Source organism: Prunus mume, linkage group LG4, assembly GCF_029339155.1.
Source record: "Prunus mume cultivar Tortuosa linkage group LG4, ASM2933915v1, whole genome shotgun sequence".
NCBI lineage: Eukaryota > Viridiplantae > Streptophyta > Magnoliopsida > Rosales > Rosaceae > Prunus > Prunus mume.
The window spans coordinates 18,610,765-18,633,718 of record NC_142701.1 but is presented as its reverse complement, the minus strand read 5'-3'; the positions used below and the strand labels follow the sequence as shown (position 1 = coordinate 18,633,718).

Here is a 22,954-nt window from a genome sequence, read left to right as displayed (position 1 = left end):
TTTCGAAAATACCCTTACCACTTTACCATAATTCCAAAACCCAAACCCTAGCTAGGAAAAAAAAAAAAACCTCACGTCAAGAAGGTCTAAGACGCTCCAACTTCTTTTTCACGTTAGTGTTGTAGACGCTAAGCCTCCTAGAAGCAACAACAATAGCTTGTGCTATGTAAGTCATGTTAGAGATTTTCAACATAAAGGAGGAAGTGACCGGTCGCCTCGTGTTTGGGGTGCAACTTTGACAAATTTATTGGAGAGAGTTTTGTTGATGTAGCTCTCACCTATTTTAGTATTCCCAAACCATTGTAGAGGTCTTTGACAAAAAAAACAATTTGTTAAAGAGCTTAAGTATATGATGTTGTCTCTGTTTGGATTCTTAAAAGACACTGGGTATTCAATTTAGATTTTAAAAGTTTAAAAAAAAATTAAAAGTTCAGGTGTATTTAATCACGATTTTATAGAAGTCTATAAAATTTTGGGTGTATTCAATTCAGACTTTTTAAACTCCATTCAAATTTGGATGTATTCAATCATGATTTTAAAAGACTTATAAAAGTTTGGATGTATTCAAAAACTCATTGATTTTAAAGGAAACACAAAAAGTGGTGGACATTGTTTGATTATAGACTAATTTTACGCCATGACAAATCTTTGCTTCCCCCCAAAGATTTTGATAGATATATTATTTTTATTTCCAAGATATGATTTCACCACTTCTACTACCACCATCCTATCATGGCTATCACCACTGCCGCTGCCGCAACCACCACCACCACAGTCATTGTCGTCGCCACCACCACCACTGCCATCGCTGCCACCCCAGCACCACCGCCACCACCGCCGCCTGCACCATCACCCCCATCGTCACCACCACCACTGCTAACACCATCAATATCCCTGTTATTGTCACCACCCTTACCCTTATCGCCACCACCACTGCCACCCCCACTATCAGCCCCACCATCACCCCAACCACCATTGCCACCACTCCCACCCCACCACCACCACCACCACCACCTCACTCCTATTGCCACCACCACTCCCCACTTCCCCTACTATCACTCATAAACCACCATCACCACCGACATCTCCATTATCATCACCATTAATGTGCACCTAAACTGAGGCAAAAATCCAATATAATTGCATGCAATTCCAAGTGCTTTTGACCCATGCATATGCAATGCCTTTGGGTTTCAAGAGATTCTGAAGGTGAATATGAATCTGCCAATGCTTCATCAACCAACTCCAAACCCTTGCCTTCATTCCATGAGTGCCATGCCTGACAAAATTTCATGTATGTTGGCCATAATTGTTAAACTATGCTGCATTTAGCTTCATATAGGTTGCTTAAGCAGTATGAAAGATACGATTTTGCATTAAGATTTAGAGTGTGAGCTTACATAAGCTAGGAAGCCTATATGTTGGTCATTGGAATAGAAGCTGGTATTCTTTTGCCACTAATAATCTCCAATTGCAAGACCTCGAAGCTATAGCCAGTGGCGGACCCAAGAATTTTTCAGAAAAGGGGCAATATTCGATTGAAGATTACTAGTAATGTTTCATAACTTTATAATTAAAAAACACAGAGAAAGCCACATAAAAAAATAATTATTATAAAAAAACATATTATAAAAAATATAGAAATAAAACACCAGAAGAAAAAAAGACCAAAAGGGGGAAAAAAAACACAGACCTTGAGATTTGGGTCTGTTGGCTTCTTCAATTATATTAAATTATTTATAATATTACTTGTACTTTGGCAGTGGGTTCCTATCCGCACAATATAAGGCTTTATCCTTATGTTTTTTCATTGCCCTGGTCCAAAACAAGTCGTTTTGGCTGTGGACTTTAAAAAAGGGGACTTTTTAAAAAGCATGCGGTGTCTTTGCAACCCACCAACAACGCAACACCACAGCAAACAAAAAGCAATTTCGCAGAGGCATTTCTTTGAGCAGATTGTGGGTACTTTCATGGCATAGCTGAGGGCAAATTCCACAACCTCCAGAGCTCTTTCCGGCGAGAAGAGGTGCATATGCACCTCCTTGCGCCTCTGGCTGTAGCCATCAAAATTTTCAAAAAACATCCACCCCATAGCATACTCCGGAGACATATAGCCACTGCACAATCAATTGAGAACTGACGAAATTGCTTTTTTGTTTATAGCCTTTGGAAAAATTATACCAGAAAAGTTAAATCTAAACACCATGCAATGCAACTAATTTTTAGTTAATTATGAACACAAACAGAAGGGAATTGGAGTCAATTAAAATTGCAGGGTTGTAAATTGAAGTGTTGGTACACCTCGATTTACCAACATGTTACTCCCGATGTTCGAAAAATCACTATGCAATAAGGGGGCGGCAGGCAAGGGCCTAACGCCTAGAGAAGTAATCGCGGCCTATGCAAATGCATATGCTTTTTTTAATAAATTATTTAGTATAGCCTCTCCGATGCGCTTCAGAGGCTTTTTTTAATAAATTCTAAATTTATTTTAGAATTAAAAAAAGATAATAGATAGTTGTATTCCATAAAAATAGAATTCATTATTTGATTATTCTTTTAATTTTAATTTTTTAATATGAAAAAATGTAAATTTACCATATTATCCTCATTTAATTAATACCTTTAAAGTAAATTTAGGTTTTAGCAAAAAAAAAATCACTTTTGGAAAAAGCCAAAACTTTTTCAAAAAAGACAAAAAACCTCTCAACTTTCAAATCAAAGACATGCAAATGTAAAGGATTCCTTAGGAAATCCAAAAATAAATAAGGGTAATTTTGTCCATTTTGGCTTCTTTTACAAAATTTCTCTCTCCTTTGTGTTTTTCCAAAGTCTCCCTAATTTTAATTCTTAATATTATGATTAACTAAGGGCATTTTCTAGTATTTTGAATGTTTAACTATTTTCTGCCTTTTGCTTTATATATACTAGTCTCTCTGCATGCTCTTCAGCATGCGAGAGGCTTTTTAAAATAATAATAATAATAATTTATTTTAGAATTAAAAATAATAATGGGTAGTTGTGTTCCGTAAAAATATGATCCATTATCTGAATTTTCTTTTAATTTTAATTTTTTAAATACGAAAAATTATGAATTTATCATATTATTCTCATTTAATTAAGAATTTCAATTCTTAATGTTTGCATTAACCAATGGTATTTTTAATATTTCACCATTCTCTGCCTTTTGCTTTATATATATAAATATAAATTTTAAATTTTAAATTTATATCAAAATCATGAAAAATAAAAGGATATATAAATTATATATTAAACAAAATAGTATAATATTTTTTTGATTTGAAATATTAAAATATTTATTTGTTATTTGTTACTTATTAGTGGTTACTTTAGTGATTTCATAATGCAAAATCCATTTAATGTTGTATTTTATGAAGCCCAGCCCCTTTTCTAAACCCTAAACATAACTCCATCGTCATCCTCGTTTCTCTCTCTCTGTCTCTCTCGCCTCATAGCACCATCGTCATCCTCGTCTCTCTCTCTCTCTCTCTCTCTCTCCCCAGCGCCCGCCTAGAGCCCGCCTAGGCCATTTATTCAACTCCATTCAATGTTTTTTTTTTATGAAATAGCCTTTCAGGTGACCTTAATTGCTCAAGGGGATGTTCCTCTGTCTATTGTAATGACGGTATGCACAACTCTTGGGGCAGTACCCCTGACTCCTCTACTAACAAAGATATTGGCAGGGACTTACGTCCCTGTAGATGCTGCCAAACTGTCAATGAGCACCATGCAGGTTAAGTTTAATGTAAGAAACTTCAGTAATATTATATTATCCATCAGCTGGGGCTTATTGTCTCTATTCTGTCATCTGTAGGTCGTTGTTGCTCCAATTTTGATAGGTTCTTATATGCAGAGCGCATTTCCTGCAGTGGTTAAAATTGTGATACCTTTTGCACCACTTTTTGCTGTTCTAGCTAGCTGCATCACTGCTTGCATGCAGGTACATTTGTTGTGCATATAAATATCTTTTTAATTACTTATATGTAGAATATGATTGTCTTGCCTGTGGTTCCTTCCAAATTTGCTCTTTTTCTCAAACATACTAGATTTTATTTTGTGGGCCAGTGTATTCTCTGAGAATGTTGTCCTTCTCAAAGCTTCGATGGTTGCTGTTACATTGCCGGCTGATCTGTCTCTAATGGCTCATGCTGAGACAGTGTTATCTGGAGAAGTTGGGGTGGTTATTCTTTCTGTGCTGTTAGTACATATTGCTGGTTTCTTTGTGGGGTAAGTTGCCTTTAACTGTTGGTGACTTTAATTGTTAGGTGTGTTGTTGTGGAAAAAGCTCATGAAGGTAATGTATACATTGTTTTCAGTACGTAAAGATTCACTCTAATTTTAGCTCAAAAATTCTGAAAAAATTGCTTTGTAGCCTTGCATTAGTGTATTATTGCTATTTGATTTAGCTTCTGTCAAATTTGATATATAAATTATTGAGTGAAGTTCACTATAATTTGAAAAAAGAAAGTATTCATAATTTGTAAGCAACAGTTGAGAAACTATAGTTTGCTGTCATAATGACTTCATAGCCATAAAAGCTTTTGTAGTAAGAAAGTATATATTCAATCTTCTCTGTCTATGTGGATTTTAATTTGACATATGAAGACAGAAACTAGTTTTGTATACGAGCATTGTTGGCAGAGTTTGCACTCATACAAATATTCTTTAAGGTTGTGGGCATGTTTGTTTAGTTCGTTTTGGAGTTTTTGCATTGCAAATGTGCAACTTGAGGAGTCTTTTTTGATCAAGGAAAGTCTTAATTTGCAGGTATATATCAGCAGCTGTTTGCGGGTTTAGAGAAGCACAAAGACAAGCAATATCAATTGAGGTATTAATCAAATAGAATGTAAACCTTACGACATGATCTAGCTTTCTGTGAATCCTTGTGTTCCAGTTTTGTTTCGGCTTTGGTCAAATTGGTAATAAAGATATAAAAATTCTCTTCTTAGAACTTTATTGTAAGTCCATGGAAGATCTTCATTGTTTTATGCTCATATTGAAATGTCGAAACTTTCATAAATTTTGGTGGGCATGCAACTCTAATCCTTCATTTACATGTTTGACACTCGTAGGTTGGTATGCAAAATTCTTCTTTGGGTGTGGTTTTGGCCACTTCTTTCTTTTGGAGATATGTGTAGATCCTTCTGACTCTAAGGAGACTCATACAGTGGAGGTTAAGTGACAAATATAGCACCCTTTCGAAGTTTTCCCTAACTCGGCAATATTTGCTGTGAGTATGAATACAATGGGCAGCAGCAATCGGGGTGTCCTTGGAGATATGTATCCTTTTGGCTCCATTAAGTCTCTTACAGTTGATGTTAAGTGACAGTAAAAGCCTTTTCTAAGTTTCCTGGCATACTTATGGAGTTCAGATTCCCTGTTTTATTTTTTATGCGAAGATATTGTTAACTAATAGTATAAAACAATGTCGTTTGAGGTCACACACTTCCTATTTTACTCACATCTTGTGGTGCTTAGTTTTGAGCTAATAGTATAGCCGAGCGGCTATACTCGAGATTTAGACTATACTATTATCTTTTTCCATTATTATTAGGCTTTTACACGAGTCTTTATTGTACCATTTTGAGTTTTTACTTTTCCAAAATTATTAGCCGTATAAAAAATTTAGCATTTTCATATTTAATACTCGTATTTTACACGTATGTATGTATTTTTCATATTTAATAACTTAATGTTTTACAAAATTTTCAATAATACACATAAAATTCACATATTATACACCCAATTTTCACATACTATTCAATAAAAATAATATATATTCAAAAATTTAAATCTATAAAGTATATATATATCGAAACTAGCAAATTAATATCTATAAAGTATAAACTAATGCAAATAGAATGGTTTTTTTTTTTTAATAAATCGTATGGCCGCACGGCTATACTACGGTTTTTTATTATTATAAAAAACTAGTATAGCCGGCGGTCCTTTACTAAACCCTAAACGTAACTCCATCGTCATCCTCGTCTCTCTCTCTCTCTCTCTCTCTCTCTCTCTCTCTGTGTTCAGCGCCCGCCTAGACCGCCTATCCCGCCTAGCGCCCGCCTAGACCGCCTAGACCGCCTAGCCCGCCTAGCGCCCGCCTAGCCCATTTATTCAACTCCATTCAATGCTTTGTATGAAATAGCCTTTCGGTGACCTTAATTGCTCAAGGGGATGTTCCTCTGTCTATTGTAATGACGGTATGCACAACTCTTGGGGCAGTACCCCTGACTCCTCTACTAACAAAGATATTGGCAGGGACTTACGTCCCTGTAGATGCTGCCAAACTGTCAATGAGCACCATGCAGGTTAAGTCACCTTGAACCTGTTCTGCTTCAAACAACCAATCTTTGTCCTCGACACAGGGTAATATTTGAGGGGTTTCTTGTCTACCATTTCAGTTTTGTGCTAGTGATGGGATGATGGGAATTTGTCTATATATATATAAAATTTTCATTTCCTTTATATGGGGGTTCGATGTTCAGCAATTTTGTTTTTCTTTCTCAAGTGTGTATATATATACATATGTTTGAAGACTTCTGTTCACTTCTTGGGAATAAGTTCTGAAGGAGACAGAGTATTACGATGTTCTTGGAGTGAGCCCAACGGCTACCGAGGCCGAGATCAAGAAATCTTATTACATGAAGGTAATCTTCACTTGCCTCTTCGTCTTTCTAGTTTGATTGTTCACAGAAGCTGAGAGAGAATTGTTAGCCCTAAATTTGATTAGGGATGATTAGAATTTTGATGCTTATTTCAGTTGCTTGTTCCTCAATTGATTCTACAATAATCATAGTAGATCCATCCATATTCTCTTTTATGAATCATTTTGCATATGAACACTTGCTGCATTAACAAATATGCAAATTTTAATTTAATTAAAAATTTTGTGTTGCTTGCGGGCAAGGCAGGTTCATCCAGATAAAAACCCAAATGATCCTCTTGCAGCACAGAATTTTCATGTAAAACTATTTACTGGTCATCGAATTATCAATTATGTCAACTACAATGTATTTCTAACATCAAGACTTGATATTTGCTGCCATTGACTTGCACATTAGAACCTAGAAGTTCTTGATGTTACTTGATTAACTGGGTTCGCTAACACTTTTTCGCAAAGATGGTTTCTTTTGTTGTTCTGGTAGAGGCTTACCAACTGTGTTGATTAATTGGATTCAGGTTTTGGGAGAAGCTTACCAAGTCTTAAGCATACGATGCTTTTGGAAAATCAGGGATCTCAACGTTAGTTTCATGCTCTTAATCTGTGAATTTTATGAATTCTAAGATTGAAAGATGTCTGACACGCACCTCATAGGTTGCCTGCATTTGTCACAGTGTATGTGTGTGTTAGCTTAACACATAGTTGCGTGTTTCTGACATTTTTTGAATGGTTCCCTTTCTTTCAGCGACTCAATTATTGATCCTGCAGCAATCTTCGCTGTGCTTTTTGGTAGTGAGCTTTTTGAGGAACATATTGGCCAGCTAGCCATGGCATCAATGGCTTCACTAGATATTTTCTCAGAAGGGGAGCAGTTCGATCCCAAAAAGCTGCAAGAGAAAATGCCCGTACTGTTTTGTTTATTTATCCTCACTAACCCAGTGATCCAAATTCTGCCCCTTATGTAACTGATTCTGCAAAGGAAATTAAGAACAAGGTTTACGTTTGCTGTTGCTGTGGGTTTATTTGTACAACCTTTCTATTTACTGAGACTGTTGCACAATCATTATCGATGTTCTCTTATTCTAGGGTCAAAGTCTTTAATTGATGCAAGGTTTCAAATTGTAACCTTTTAAACTCTCAGTGAAAAACATGCTTCTCTATTTCTTCAAATAGCTGTCTTCCTTTTCCGAAACCATCATCTACTCTTGTCTTAGCTTTCCCACACCACCAAACCGTAGTTTCACAGTGCCAAATTTTTCTGCCTGAAATCACACAGTCCAAATGGTCCAAAAGTTCTTCAGGATTAACAAAATAAAGAATTTGTGTGCATGTGCAGATAAACAGGTGTGCATTTTTTGGTGGACAAGATTCAATAGAGAAACATAGAGAACTTGGAGCAAATCTCGTGGTATTTGAATTGTCTCACATGTTAGTAATAGAAATTTGTCGTCCTCAATTGGTTTGAGAGTGTTATTTGTTGCTGGATCTACTACCTTCCCTTCTCATTATAGATTGTCCAAGCAAGAAAAACAATTCTGCTTATCTATCTGCACTTACATGCCAATTTGATTCATGTCTTATAAGATTTGTCTGTCAGTACTTGGTGCCTTTTAACTAATTGAGGAAAAAGAAATTTTGTTGGCTTGTTATTTAGCTACTCATTTTATGATTTCATCATGGATGGCATTCCTGTAAAGTCAAATAAATACTATTACTGCATCCAATTTCAATAGTATAATATGCTGTGACACGTTTAATGGGGACTATCATCCAAACTATGCCCAACAGTTCATTGCCTTTTGAAGGTTAAAAAATTGTTGAGCAGTAGTTCATTGCTCAAGATGTAGGAACTGATTTTACGATCTGCTAATGTGATTAATATCTGATGGAGCTGTTTCTATGATTATTTCCTAAGCTTTTGTATATAAATTTCAGTGATATGGTCTGTTTTCTACAGCTTACAGGTGTTGATATGCTGAATACAATTGGCTACATATATGCCAGAAAGTCAGCAAAAGAGCTAGGGAAGAAAGCATTATATTTGGGAGTCCCATTTATTGCAGAGTGGTTTAGAAATAAAGGGCATTTCATTAAATCCCAAGTAACAGCAGCAAGAGGTTAGTAGATCTTTCTGGATTAAATATCGCCAGTCATGTCCTAAGTCCATGTTCTCATGGTGACTGTAATTGTTGGCTCCAATGATTAATTGACCTATGGGCCTAACCAGGGGTATGGGGGCTGATCCGACCCACAGTATAGGGTCCAATCCAGTTCATCCTTATGTGTTCAGATATTGACAGGATAAGGAATATTTGTGTTTTTTTTTCTGTCTGTTTTTGGCATATGGAAGGTATAAATTCTCACAAATGCACACAAGTTTGCTGACTAAGCTAATGTGCGTATTGGTTAATGGAGTCAAATTTGCAGTGGAGATACTAAGAAGCAATCAATTCCAGTTGTAACTGTTTGGCAATTGAACGAAAGAATGTACTTTTCTATGTGCTTTGTTCTTTTACCTGCACATCGTTTTACATTGAGTAGATAGCATTACTAGCTGTTGTCTTCTATAGGTGTGGTGAATTACAGGGTCTTAATAAGCTAGAGACAGCTGAAAGATATGGAAAGGAGCAAGTGCATGAGTGGCGTCGGAGTTATGATATTCCTCCTCCAAGCGGTGAGAGCTTGGAAATGTGTTCACAAAGAGCTGTAGCCTACTTTAAAGAACATGTAAGCAGATCAGTTCTTCTATTATCTAATATTCACATGGAATTCCCATTAGAAGCTGAGTGTGTGTTACTTTGTTCTTGACTCTTCTTAATGTGTAAGAACCTGACAAGTAGAAATTGCATCGTAGATTGAACCAAAACTACAATCTGGAAAGAACGTGCTGGTTGCTGCCCATGGGAATTCGTTAAGGTCTATAATCATGTATCTTGAGAGATTAACATATCTTATGCAAATTTAGTACCTTGCGCTTTTAAAGCTTTATGTTCATATTTCTGCTATTTGTGTTTACATTTTACATGCCCCTTTTTTTTTTCCTTTTTTTTTTCAGTATAGAACTAGACGAAAGGACACGTACGCCCAAATGGAATTGGATGAGGTGCGAGAAGAATTGGCAACTCATGTCCTATAATGGCTTTTTGATTGAATTAAACATTCCTCCTTCATTTTTCATGTCTTTCTAGCTAGTATTTTGCATATATATAGACAAGTATGAATAATTGTGGTGTGAGGTTGGAAAAATTGTGATTTGGATGTGATAAGTATGGATCTTTCAAGTATTTTGCTTATGTATATATAGACAAGTATGGATATATTTAAATTACTGTTTATATATATATATATATATATTTTTTTTTATGAGCAATGGCAACACAACATGATTTAGAAATGATGTCTTTTTGATATTCTAAGACAGTAACCAAGTAAAGTGTGACGTGGAACATGAAAAATGCCTACACTTTTCTTGCATAAGTGATGCCTATTGTTTATAACAACTTCAGTTTTGCAAAAATAACTGAAGTTAAAAGATTAAAACAACAACCAGACATCTATGATCACTGATGCCTAAAATTATAAGTAGCATCAGCATTTACATAACAACCAACGCTATTGGGTGTTTTTCACGTCCTCAAAATAGAAAAAGCAATGACGTATAACATAATTTGCAACAGCACTATTTGTTTCTGCGATGTTGTAATTGATAATACGTATCAATATAGGGTATATCACTGATGCTGTAAAACCTTTTTAGCCTCCCTTTTAAAATCATTGATGCTGTTTTAGGTTTAGGCGTCAAAAGTCAATGTTTTTTTTGCACACGGAAATCCCTTACGCATCGGAGTTTACTAAATATCCAATGTTGTAAGTATAAAAAGGCCACGAATAATATCCGTTGCCTATTACATAGTAATAGGCAACAGGCTTGAATACCACGGTATTTTGGGAGAATAGGCAACATATTTTATCCATTGCTAAAGGCCTTTTTTGGCATAATGATTATCACTTCTAAACCCTTTGTTTTTTGAGTGCTATAAACTCTATTAAAATCAATAATAAAACTCTAACAAACTCAATCAAATCGAAGATTGAGGAACCATTACTTGTCATTTTGTTAGTTTGTGGAAAACGATATATAGTTGCATTAGTTAAGCCAATTTGCTTGTAACTGAAATTTAAGAATGACACTTAATAAACTTCAATTAAACGATTTAAACTGATTTTAAATGATTTTGTCCAATTGAGTCATGAACAGTTGCGATTGGATTTGCAAAGAGATTACATATGATAAAATGGATGAATAGCTAAATCGAACTGACCTTTATTTCACTTTTTCGTATTCATGACTTGAAAGTATATAACCTCTTATAAGTTGCCCTCTAATTAAAATACAATAATACTAATTTATACGTACGAAAGAAACTTGAGACATGAAATGAACATATAATTTCTTCATAAAAAATAAAAATAAAAACTTATAATTTATTATACTGATGAAATCAATGTTAGAAATTACAAATAGGGGAATATCCCCAGCTTCAAACTCCAGGTGAATATCTCATGTACACTCCAGGTGAGATACCTTATTTGATAAAGGGAAAACAAGAATGAAAAGTTGAATTTGGATGAACCAAAGAAAAAGTAAAATGTCTACTTTAACATTATTGATGATCTGATCTGATCTGATCTAAGCATCATCAAGATGATAATCAAGTGTTGTATAAAGCTTTAATTCCTTGAATATCATCCGCATGCAAACTCTGGGTAAATCCAGCCCGGATTCCAGGTAACATGACAGCTCCTTCGACAGAGCTATGCTCAAGCCCTAGAAGATGACCAATTTCATGCAAAGCCACAGTCTCCAAATCCATTCCCCCAGGCACAGCACCCACAACCCACGTCTCATCAGCATCGTAGTGAAATCTCCCATTTGTTGGCGCATAAGCATGGGCTAGGACCCCACCTGGCCCATCAAACGGTCGTCCATCTCCATGTTCACCACTTCCAAAACTGATCTTCAGATCAGCGCTGTCAACGCTTTTAGCCCGACTGAAAGAGAAGTGTGTGTTGCCTGCCCATGTTGCGAAAGCACGCGTAACTGCGCCCACGGTATTAGCCCGTGCCTTGAGCAAAACCATAGGTGAGGTGATACTTATTGGCAGGCCATTTTGGGCTTCCTTGGAAGAAAGCATAATGAGCAACTGTGTGCCCCCCGTGGTGGTGAGGGTGCCGTTTTTTGCCTGATCGCATAGCGGTGGTGCCATTGATGATATCTGGCACGCCACATCAAGGCATCATCATTTTCGATATGGTTTTTGTATCCAATGTTCCCGTGGCCTTGAGGTGGTAATTGATTTGGTAGGTTTTGATGGCCGCCTCCAACTGGTCGTCAAAGTCATCGTTGTTGATATCGCCATTCAAGTAACCAAACCTTTCGAGGTATTTTTTGAGGTCTTGGATGCCTTGAACTTTGTCATCCTTGTGACACCCCTTGAGATGGTCAAGGAACTCAAATGGTGATTGAAAATACCTGCAGGATGACTCAAAATGCCTAGAGGAGGGTGAATAGGCCAATTTAAGATTCTAATCAAATAAATAAAAATAAACTTCGGTAGCAGGATTGATATGGCTTATCAATCCTGTAACGTGCAGAAAATAAAAGAACACGCAGAGAATTATTTTACGTGGTAAAACCCCACCTCTGGGAAAATCCACGGACTCCTCACCAACACAACCACTATAGAACGATGATTACAAGAAGTACTCACACACTTATCCTAGACACATTCTAGATAATGTTTACCGACTTCTTCAGAACTCAACTTCACGGATGATCTTCGACACTCCTTATGTTGAACGCAATACTGGCCACGATTACTTCAAGCTCACCGAGGAAAACCGCCACCACGGTCTTGGTGCCTCAACCGTATGAGTCACCGACATGCATATGAATGCAATATGAATGATTAGTGTTTGATAAATCACCAAGTAAACATTGAACACTTGATGATTTATCTCAAATATACGCACAACAGCTTTTCTTAGAATTCTATCTGCTCAACACAAATATCTCAAAAGCTGTACAAATAAAAGAATGGCACATGATCTTTTATACAAGACTTGTTCTCTCTCATGGGAGAGAAACCCAATAGGCCACGAATATTAAACTTCCTATTGCACCACAACCTATCATCAATAAGAGATTTGATTCTCTCTTTAAACCAAATTAACTAAGAGGTAAGCAACGTGCAAAGTCACAATAGGAAAAGATAATATTTTAACTTCAATTAAAATAGAGTTGAACTAGGAAAGTAATCTCAAGAGATAAAATCTAATCTTATTAGAAATAAGATTAACATAAAAATACTTGAGTGAAAATAACTCCAACTAGGAATCCTATAATGAATGCGTCATGATTTACCTGAGGTCAAGATTCTCATATGGTCAGGGCATGCATCGAAGTGTGGGGTTGAAAGAGTAGTGACAAAGCGTTCAATAACAATTCCTCACAAACTAATTTTCACCCTATACTAAAGTCTAGGAAATGCCAATACGAATTTCGTACTAACAGTGATGATGCTTTGTTGTGGGTTTCTGATGCTTTTGCACAGGAGAGGAGAGAAAGGAGGATGAAGAGAAGGGTAGTGATTGTGAAGAGAGAAAGAGTTGTAGCTTTTGATGATGCCATTGCCATTGTAAAGAAACACTTTTTTCGGTTTTGGATATGTGTTGTGCAAAACCCTCATACTTTGAGGGGTATTTATATGTTTATAAACGAGCCTACCTTTTACATTAACGATCGTAACATGCGTTTGAGATTTAGCAAAGTCTTCCATATCAAATACATGACTTGGAGTCTTCGACTAAGTCTTTGATGTTCGAGACGATGGCCGGGAAGATAAATATTCAAATAAGAGACTAATTCTTAGTTAGTATATAGTATTTATTTAAACTAGTCTGTCTATATGGGAGTGACTGGCAGAAGATTAGCTAATCTCGAATAAATATTGATAAACTAAATACCTAAATAATACCTAATTCCAAGCGTGATGTTTCTGGTCAAACTTAATGTTTCATACTAAAGAAATATTGAACCGTCTTAGGAAAAAATGAAGATACGTAGTGTCCTGGAAAAGATGGAGGTAATATCATATATAGGACATAAAATAAAGCTCATGTCATGAACTAGTATAACACAAAAAAAAAAAAAAAAGTATATAAATCCGTTGATTGAGGTCTTCTACCTTCATTTATGTAGGCAAAGATTCGAAACCCCCCAGACACTCAATGAATATTTGTGTAAGTTAACTACCCTTCCCTTCACTCTTGTACTAAAAGCAAACGGTATGTGCACGGTTTCGACGACAAAGTACAAGTTTTATGTATAGTATTGCAATTTGTATAATTTCAAATCGCTTTTTCATTTTGTCTAATAAGAAACACGTGCTTTGGGAATTAGTCTGGCTATGTTAGTGTCCTGGAAAAGGTCGATGGAATGGAAGGTAATAGATTGATATAAAATAGAGCTGATGAACTAGTATAACAGAAACAAAGATAATCGGGGATCCTAAAATCTTAACTGGTATGTTGTTAGAACGTGGTATTTGGTTTCGTCGACTACTATTAAAAGTACAAGTTCATATATTATTGCAACTTGTATCATTTCAAGTTGCGTTTCCATCTTGTCTAATAAGAGGCACGTTGTAGGAATTAGTCTGCTGCTATGTATCATTCCATCAATAATGTGATCGATGCGAATATTGAACCAGTTTTAGAATATCAGCTGTTGTGGGAATGATTTCATGGCATGTTTACTAATCCGTAATTAGATTAGGAGGAATTGAATTGAGGAGAATTAGATTCTAAATTCCTATTGAAGTTGTTTACTAAACTATATGAAATTGGGGTATGAGTGGTACTAATTACTAAAATGTCATCATTGTTGGGTTAAAGTATATGACAAATTTTAAAATTTTAAAATTGTGTGAGGATATAATGGGTAAAAAAGATGAATTTCTAATGGGTTAGTTCTCCCTGTGATATTCACGGTGTCCCTTACACTTCACTGTGTAATTCTATTTTCTCTTTTCGTGCAAAGAACACCCGTGAGCCATCAAATTGGTGTATAAAGGAATTCCCATTTCCAAAAACAAAGTTCCTTTGTAGAAGTAACCCAACCCCCCATGAGCCAATTTTGGGTAATTCGATTTTGGGTTGAAATGAAAGTATAAACTCTTGTAAGGTGCCCTCTAACTTCAAGCACAAGAATCAAACTTCTACGTACGAAAGAAACTTCAGAGATGAAATGAACTTATACTTTATTAAACTGACGAAATTAATATTACAAATTACAAATAGGGGAATATCCCGAGCTTCAAACTCCAGGTGAATATCTCAAAAATGAAAAGTTGACTTTAACGTTCTTGATGATCTGATCATCATCAATATGATCATCAAGTGTTGTATAAAGCTCTAATACCTTGAATATCATCCGCATGCAAGCTCTGCCGGGTCACTCCAACGAGGATTTCAGGAAGCATGATAGCTCCTGGAACAGAGCTATGGCCAAGCCCAAGAAGGTGCCCAATTTCATGCAAAGCAACAGTCTCCAAGTCCACACCACCAGGCACAGCACCCACAACCCACGTCTCATCAGCATCGTAGTGAAATCTCCCATTTGTTGGCGCAAATGCGTGGGCAGCAGTCCCACCCGGCCCATCAAACGGGCGTCCATCTCCATGATCACGCCTTCCAAAACCGATCTTCAGATCAGCTCCATCAACGCTTTGAGCCCGACTGAAAGAGAAGTGTGTGTTGCCCGCCCATGTTGCAAAAGCACGTGTAACTGCACCCACGGCCTCAGATGGGGTGCCTTGAGCAAAACCGTAGGTGAGGTGATACTTATTGGCAGGCCATTTTGGGCTTCCTTGGAAGAAAGAAAAGTGAGCAACTGTGTGAGTTGAACCATGTGCTCCCCTTTTCTTTCCTGATCTCATGGAGGTGGTACCGTTGATGATATCCGGCACACCACATCGAGGCATCTCCATTTTTGATACGGTTTTCGCATCTAATGTTCCGGTGACCTTGAGGTGGTAATTGATTTGGTAAGTTTTGATGGCCGACTCCAATTCATCATCAAAGTAGTCATCATTGTTGATATCGCCATTCAAGTAACCAAACTTTTCGAGGTATTTTTTGAGGTCTTGGATGCCTTGAACTTTGTCACCCTTGTGACACCCTTTAGATGGTCAAGGAACTCAAATGGTGATGAAGTTTTGTTGTTGTGGGTTTCTGATGCTTTTGAGTAGGAGAGAAGAGAAAGGAGGATGAAGAGGAGGGCAGTGCTTGCGAAGAGAGAAAGAGTTGAAGTTTTGGATGATGCCATTGTAAGGAAATGGCTTTGGTTTTGGGTATGTTGTGCAAAACCCTAATGCATTGGAGGGGTATTTATAGGTTTATAAATGAGCAGCAGATTTGCATAAACGGTCGTGACACGGTGAGATAGAGCTGGGTCTTCCATACTAATTACATATGACCTGGACTCTTTAGACTAAAGCCAAGTCTCAGAGGTACCAGAAGAAACACATAAAAATGGACTAATTCTTAGTTATATTATTCACCTAATTAAATTTCCAATCATAAGCGTCAAGTTAGTGGTGTTAATTTTCTCGTCAAAGTTAATTTCGTACAGGAAATAATGAACTACCATATGGAAAACAGAGGCACGTAGTATCCTGGAAAAGATGGAGGTAAAGTGGACGAGCTAGAATTTTATGTTTGATGAGGCCACAATATAAAACACAAGAATAATAAGTAACAGAAAAACAAAACACATGAATAATAAATATATTAATATTCAAAATTAAATTAGTGATAAGATAAAAAGCACCACGATTTTTTTTAGCCTCTTATTATTAATATTTTTTTAGTACAAACGATAATCTAAACTACAGAAGAGCCTCAATTATTATGATGAACTAAATCGACTGCTTATTTTTTCTGTAATTAGTGCAAGTACTTTACTGCAACACACACAAGACATGAATGGTTTCTAGTCTAATCGCAAAGCATAGATGAGGGGGCCATAAGCAAAATTATACAACTTTCTTTCCAAACTTGTCAACTAGCACACATCTATATCAGTGCAATGAGAAAAATCGGTGGGGGTTGGGGGGCCAAGGCCATTGTTGGCCTTACAATTGGCTCTAGATATCCAAATTAGAGTGATGAAACAAAGAGAGACATCTATAAACCACTGTGAGCCGTTTGATCATGTTTAGTATAATAGAAATGAAGATTTTAATATAAAATGGTATTTTGTTAGAACAAAAAAAGTGGTATTTGGTATCATTTCAAAAGGCCTTTTCATTTTTTGTCTGATAAGAAGCACGTTGTTGGAATTATTCAGGCTCTGTACAGGACATCCTGCACAAAGGATTTCTATTGTGGGAATTACTTCAATTTGGGAGAAAGTATTCAAGCCGGCCCACATATATAGGGCAGTGCCTTATACCTTGTTCACTTTAGTTTTACAACTGCAAACACAGTCAATTGATTTATATATACAAAGCATGTATTGCCTTCAAATTCATCATGGTGCCAAATATGTATGTTTGCAATAACGCACGCTAGTGCCTAGGGGTTTTGAACCCGAGACAACTGGTCTTAGGCCGAACATACTTTTCCACTATGGTATGACCCCATTGGCTATTTAAAAAGTAAGTTGCTTGTTGTCTTCTATGTCGAGTGTCAAACGCTTGTCTCCTCCCTCCCAAATAAAGAAAATCATTCAAGCAAGCAGTGGAGTTTCTTACAGAATTAGGAAGTGGGAAACTTGTTTAGGTTATAATGGAAGTTCAAAATCTAACCTGCTCTTGTATGATCTTCCAGCTTAAACACCAAAGATATCAATAAATACACAAATCTTCTTCCCTGTCGAGCACACAACTCTTCTTTCTATTTTTCATATATTCTATTTGGGACAGAAGAAGCAAAGTAGTGCTCGAATGTCAACCAAAAGAAATTAACAAAAACTGAAGTTAGGAACCAAATTTCAAACACAGAGTAATCAAATCAAATTTATCAAAAACTGAAAAAAGTTCGAAGAACAACACAATGCATCACATGAACTAAAATCAAATCTACATAACTGAAAACAGAAGAAGAGTGTATCCCAAGTCACTTGTACCAGTGGTAAACTGAGAGGGACAAAAATAGGAATTTCACATTCACCGTATCCTATCAAAATTGGTAAAATATACCTCACTTGTGAGAACCATAACCATTCATCCCCAATTCGACTTCACCGGCCTTCTGTATTGCCAATTTTCCCTCTTCTTTAATCTCTTCATCAACATCATCATCTTCAGAATCCAAAGTAAACTGGCTCTGATTATCAAATTGATGCCTTTCGGTGCCAAGGGGCTTATAGCTTGAAACATCACCCCTGCCTCCAGTTTTCTTACCAATAATTGCGTACACTCCCACAACCAAAATCACTAGAAGAGCAAGGTGGCAATTGAACTGAAGTGTGACAATGGCTCTAGCCCTGTGATATTCAGGGTGCCCCTTACACTTCACAGTGTAATTCCCTCTGCTCTTTTCGTGCAAAGAACACCCGTGAGCTATCAAATTGGTGTACAAAGAAATACCCATTTGCAAAAACCAAGTTCCTTGCAGAAGTAACCCCACCCCACGAGCCAATTTAGGGTAATTCGATTTTGGGTTGTTGAATTCAAGCATTGTGGAGAATATACAAACGGCAATTGGCACAAGCAACATATCAAAGTACCGATTTTCAATCCCACTAGTGTCTTTTTTTCGAAGGTAAAACAGTAAAAATTCTTCAATGAAAGCGAAAAGACCAACCAAACTGAGCAACGAACAAGGCATAGTGGAATTTGTGAAGTTTACCAGGAGACCCGTGATTGCGTAGAGCAAGAAGAGCGAGGCGATTGCGATCACTTGCAATTGGAGGGCTGAGCCGACTCGGTCACTCGCGTCGTTTGCGTCAAAGAACGAAACCAAAGAATTTAGAACGAAAAGTAAGGAGATGACAGAGGCAGCGAGATAATAAATCGACGACGTGCGAGATTGGATGCTCGTCTGCGTTCTTGTATTTGAGGATTGTGAAGATGGAGGTGACGACGGAGTTGAATCTTGGTCTGGGATTTGGATTGAGGTAGAAATGGCTTCGTATGCACCCATCAGAATAAGGCCGCCGCCTGCTGCTGCAAATGTGAGAAACCCCATTATTGATCTTCGTCTTCTTCTTCTTTTCTTCTTCTCAGTTACAGAGGAAGATATCTTGAAGGCCTCCAATGGAGGGTTTCGTTTTCTGAGACGGTCTTGTTGGTATGCGTCATGTCAGATTCTGGGTTTGTATCGTTGTTATTTCCGCTGACAATTGTAGCATACCTCTGACTTTTCGGTTGGCTGCTTATCCGCATTCTGCTTCCGCGAACCTCAGACCCGCCTCTCAGGTGGGCAACTACCAGGCTGTATTCATTATTGGACCCAATCAAAGCCCAACTGCTTTTTATTAAAGCCCAGCTTATAGAGTCCTTTTTTTCTTAAACGGGTTCTTCTATATATAGACTTGCTGAATTCGTGTATTTTTTTTGACAAAACGATATTCTAAACTATTTTACTGTATCGAGAGAAGAATCGAACTCAAGTAAAAAAGACTGGCACATTACTTTCGATCAACTTACATGATGTTTGTCCTTCTTTTCATCTTTGGTTTCAGTAATGTTACGAATAGTGACCCCATGCGTGATGCATCCTACAATTATCAAAGGTTGTAAACGATCCCACATGCAGACAACGTTCGCTAGCACAACTTTCCTTTTCTTCTTTTTTTCAGTTATCGTTGCGAGCCTTGTGACTAGTGACGTGTGAGTGTTGTACAAGCTCCACCTGGACAATTCATGTGAAATATGAAAGAAAAGATAACAAAATTGAAAAAATAAATAAACGTGGGCCGGAGAAGATAGAGGCATTATCCGCAATAAAACTGATAAACGGATAGGCCCAAACCCATGCTGGGGGACCCATCCCTGTCGATCTCCCCAAGAGGCTGCAATTCAGTGCATGCGAACTCTTTAGTCATGTCTGCAACTTCCTCTTCTTTTTTTCCTTTCAATTTTGTAAAAGATTTATTTCCATATTTCCCTTCTTATATTTTGTAAAACCAAGATTTATTTCTTAGCCAGGATCAAGATTAATTTTGCTTGGCTTTAGATGTCCACAAGGGATCAAGCGCCTTTGGAGTGTCACAGTAAATTACAACGGCTATTCTCTATGAATTTTAAGACCGAAAAAGTAAAAATTTAAACCACACATAACTAAAATATAAAAATTGTTAAACCATGTATGTAAAAGTTAATAACCAATATTAATGAAAATGATCTACTACCATATTCATCTCTCCGGAATTGTGACATAAGTGGAAAATCATGGTAGAATAGGAGTATATTGTTATCTTTTTTTCTTATATAAGAAAATGTATGTATGCAATTAAACATATCTTAAGTTATATTTATAAAAAAAAACTATTTTGATCGATTATTCTTAGGTTGTATGATTTGTTAGAAGAAAAAAGAAATCCTAGACCCGCTCACAGAAGATATAACCTCCCCTCATGCCTTTTTAGTTGAGCTGCAAGAAAGCACACGACTGGAGCTGGTAGTTGGACCCGTCATCGGCCTGTAAATTTTGTGTATAAATACATATCTCCTTCTTTCCCCTCTACACACAAAGACAAGGACGAAAACACAACAGAGCCATGAAGATCAAAGGTCTTGTTCACTTTGTTTATGCAATCTACTTGGTTTCTGTCCTGTTGGGTATCCAAGGACCTGTACACGGACGGCTACTCTCACTGAAGAAACCCGACCCGGAAAATGCTGCTGCCACTGCTCGTTGGTTGGTCTCTCAGAATTCCTGGGGAGTCTTAAAGTATAATCTCTCTCTCTCTCTCTCTCTCTCTCTCTCTCTCTCTCTCTCTGCTATTGGTCTATATTATCGTATGAAGAAATGCTTTAAGTTAAATTGGGGGCTCAGTTTTGCTACAATAACTGGCTTCTGGGTCAATTATATTATGTGTTTTTTTCTTCTTCATTTTTTGGTTTCCAATTAGCCGGAAATATGATCTTATTTGGCTATGTGATTGCCATAATTTATTGCAATTTAGTTTATGTGTGTTAATGAAGGAAGGAATTGATGCTGCAATTGAGTGCTATAGGAACACGGATAATTTATCAATAAGTCAACCCAAATTATGTGAAGGAAAGAAAGGAAGGAACTTTTCTGCTCTTGAAATTTAACAGAACACCATTGAATCAATATGATCTAAACAAGTTTCATTCTTCTTAATACAAATGTCTAATAGAAATCTGATAACTGTTCAATTGTTTATTACAAGTCCCAATTGCTTGTCAATCTTGCTTGAAAAATATTGACATGTGTTTTTTGTGATATATTGAAGCTCACTTGTCATTTTGTTTTTGCAGTACTATCTCAAGCGAATTGGGAGGAGCACCCTTTGGGCAAGTTTTTCTATTGCTTATTATTCTTATCTATATTCTTGCGTTACTTGGCTGCTTGTGTTTCAAGTTTCAACTGCTGTCTTCAGATATAATACCTAGTGCTAATTGCAAGATTAGCCCCAAACGAAAAGTATTTTGCTGGGTTGGCTTGAGGCAGGACATGAAAATTTTGTTTCGTTTCTTTGTTCTTATTTCTGCCCCTTTGGAGGAAAGTGTTTCCATAAAGATCACTGACAGGAGAGTGCGCTTGTAATGCATATTGCCATTTTCTTCACTCTGTGATTCTAATTTTGATAGATTCATTCATTTTTCCTTTTCCTCCAAATAATGCTCCATGTTTGGCTGAAGCCCTTGTATATGAGGGTCAAAATAATGATAAAAAACAATGCAGGAATGTGGTCTCGTTTAGCGATGGAGAACCCGGAAAAGGCAGGGGTATCCCATACTTCTACTTGACAACTCTGGATCCCACTGCAAGAAATGCACGGAAAGACCAGAGGGCTTCGTTGACAATTAGTGAACATCCTATTGGAACCTGTGGGAAGACAGACCCTGAGAACCCCACTTGTGCAAAGATTACACTTACAGGAAAGGTGTGTTGCAACAGCAATGCTATCCTGAGGGAAACTAGGAATCACGTTAATTTTGACTAACCTGGAATGTTTGGTTTTGTTTAGTTGAAGCTTGCTGATAAAGATTCCAAAGAAACAGAGTTTGCTAAGAATGCCTTGTTCTCAAAGCATCCAGAGATGAAGGGTAATTACACAAAGATTTCACATACCACCTGCAGTTGTTTCATAATTTCACTGTTCATCTTTTGCTCACCAACTAAAGTGATTTTTATTTTTGTTGGATGGTTAACAGATTGGCCCAAGAATCACAACTTCGAGTTCTTCAAATTAGACATTGAGAACATCTTCTTGATTGATTGGTTTGGTGGTCCAAAACCTCTCACAGTGGATCAATACCTTCACACCCGAACGTGAGTGTTTGATATCTGAATTGAAGAAAGAAAGAAAGAAAAAAGTACCCAAAAATAAATGTAGTCTCATGTTATCATTTCTGAATGGATAAATTTACTTTCATGTCTCAAGTGCTTATTTAAGTTTCTGTTTGGTTTTCTACTTGCTGAAAATGTGTCTCTGTCGTCGTCTACAGGACAGAATACGCCTTCATTCTGGGATTTCTCATCTAACTGTGATTCTCCCTCTTGCATGTTTATGAGCTGGATCTGCATTTGAATTGTGCATAATGTGACTCTATTGTAAATTAGAAAACAAAATTGTAATTGTATATAGTCCATGTAATTTCTACAAATCGTCACACAAGTAAGTGTGCCGTCCAATCTGATTGAACAATTGGAGATAATGATTTGTTTGTACAAGGGGACTGTAATTTTTCTTTATGTGGTATAAGCCGAAAATGTAAATTGGCACGCTCTTCGTAAAAATAATTTGTGGTTGATGGACCTGTATGTATTATCAGAGATGTTTTCAGTACATTGTAGAAGGCGTAGTTCACTTATTCCTTAATCAGATTGTAAGTTTATTTCTGGTTAAGATTTTGTAACCAACGGGAAGAAGATGGGTCGTGAAGAGATTCTAACCTACTCTAATTTGCGAAAAACGAAATTGAAACTCGGTGCAAATAGGCAGCTATGTTACCTTAGCGAATTGACATACCCCATGTTTATAAGTTTTATGTATAGAAAATACGT

General features: G+C 36.8%; 3 protein-coding genes, 1 long non-coding RNA gene and 2 pseudogenes across 13 annotated transcripts; 3 read left to right on the top strand and 3 right to left on the bottom strand.

The window, feature by feature from the left end:
- Positions 1-4,173: 4,173 nt before the first annotated feature.
- On the top strand, positions 4,174-5,228 carry LOC107880998 (uncharacterized). Its single transcript, XR_001677703.2, has 3 exons — positions 4,174-4,248; positions 4,789-4,849; positions 5,094-5,228. It is a non-coding gene; the product is annotated as an uncharacterized LOC107880998 (long non-coding RNA).
- Positions 5,229-6,036: 808 nt separating this feature from the next.
- LOC103330187 (chaperone protein dnaJ 10-like) lies at positions 6,037-9,877 on the top strand. 10 transcript variants are annotated; one of them, XR_016126412.1, is made up of 7 exons: positions 6,037-6,671; positions 7,204-7,266; positions 7,431-7,590; positions 8,022-8,093; positions 8,643-8,802; positions 9,256-9,412; positions 9,741-9,877. XR_016126412.1 is itself a non-coding variant. In XM_089051288.1 (7 exons), exons 3-6 carry the CDS (start codon positions 7,513-7,515, stop codon positions 9,145-9,147), a joined length of 345 nt encoding a protein of 114 aa, XP_088907414.1. In that variant the 5' UTR covers positions 6,037-6,671; positions 7,204-7,266; positions 7,431-7,512; the 3' UTR covers positions 9,148-9,172; positions 9,256-9,397. The 10 variants fall into 10 exon arrangements, 5 of the variants coding, with proteins under 5 accessions (XP_088907414.1, XP_088907412.1, XP_088907413.1 ...); XR_016126411.1 differs by lacking the exon at positions 9,741-9,877 and adding an exon at positions 9,540-9,601; XM_089051288.1 differs by lacking the exon at positions 9,741-9,877 and adding an exon at positions 9,113-9,172 and having other exon boundaries at positions 9,256-9,397.
- A 1,492-nt stretch (positions 9,878-11,369) lies between these two features.
- Positions 11,370-13,404, bottom strand: LOC103330186 (metalloendoproteinase 3-MMP-like; annotated as a pseudogene).
- Positions 13,405-14,989: 1,585 nt separating this feature from the next.
- On the bottom strand, positions 14,990-16,707 carry LOC103330185 (metalloendoproteinase 3-MMP pseudogene; annotated as a pseudogene).
- A 1,032-nt stretch (positions 16,708-17,739) lies between these two features.
- Positions 17,740-19,142, bottom strand: LOC103329924 (plant viral-response family protein (DUF716)). Its single transcript, XM_008232451.3, has one exon. The coding sequence runs from the start codon at positions 18,938-18,940 to the stop codon at positions 17,951-17,953; it is 990 nt and encodes a 329-aa protein (XP_008230673.2). The 5' UTR covers positions 18,941-19,142; the 3' UTR covers positions 17,740-17,950.
- Positions 19,143-20,372: 1,230 nt separating this feature from the next.
- On the top strand, positions 20,373-22,736 carry LOC103329923 (Pyridoxamine 5'-phosphate oxidase family protein). The gene is made up of 6 exons (XM_008232450.2): positions 20,373-20,647; positions 21,202-21,237; positions 21,629-21,830; positions 21,915-21,993; positions 22,102-22,219; positions 22,396-22,736. Exons 1-6 carry the CDS (start codon positions 20,475-20,477, stop codon positions 22,430-22,432), a joined length of 645 nt encoding a protein of 214 aa, XP_008230672.1. The 5' UTR covers positions 20,373-20,474; the 3' UTR covers positions 22,433-22,736.
- Positions 22,737-22,954: the final 218 nt, after the last annotated feature.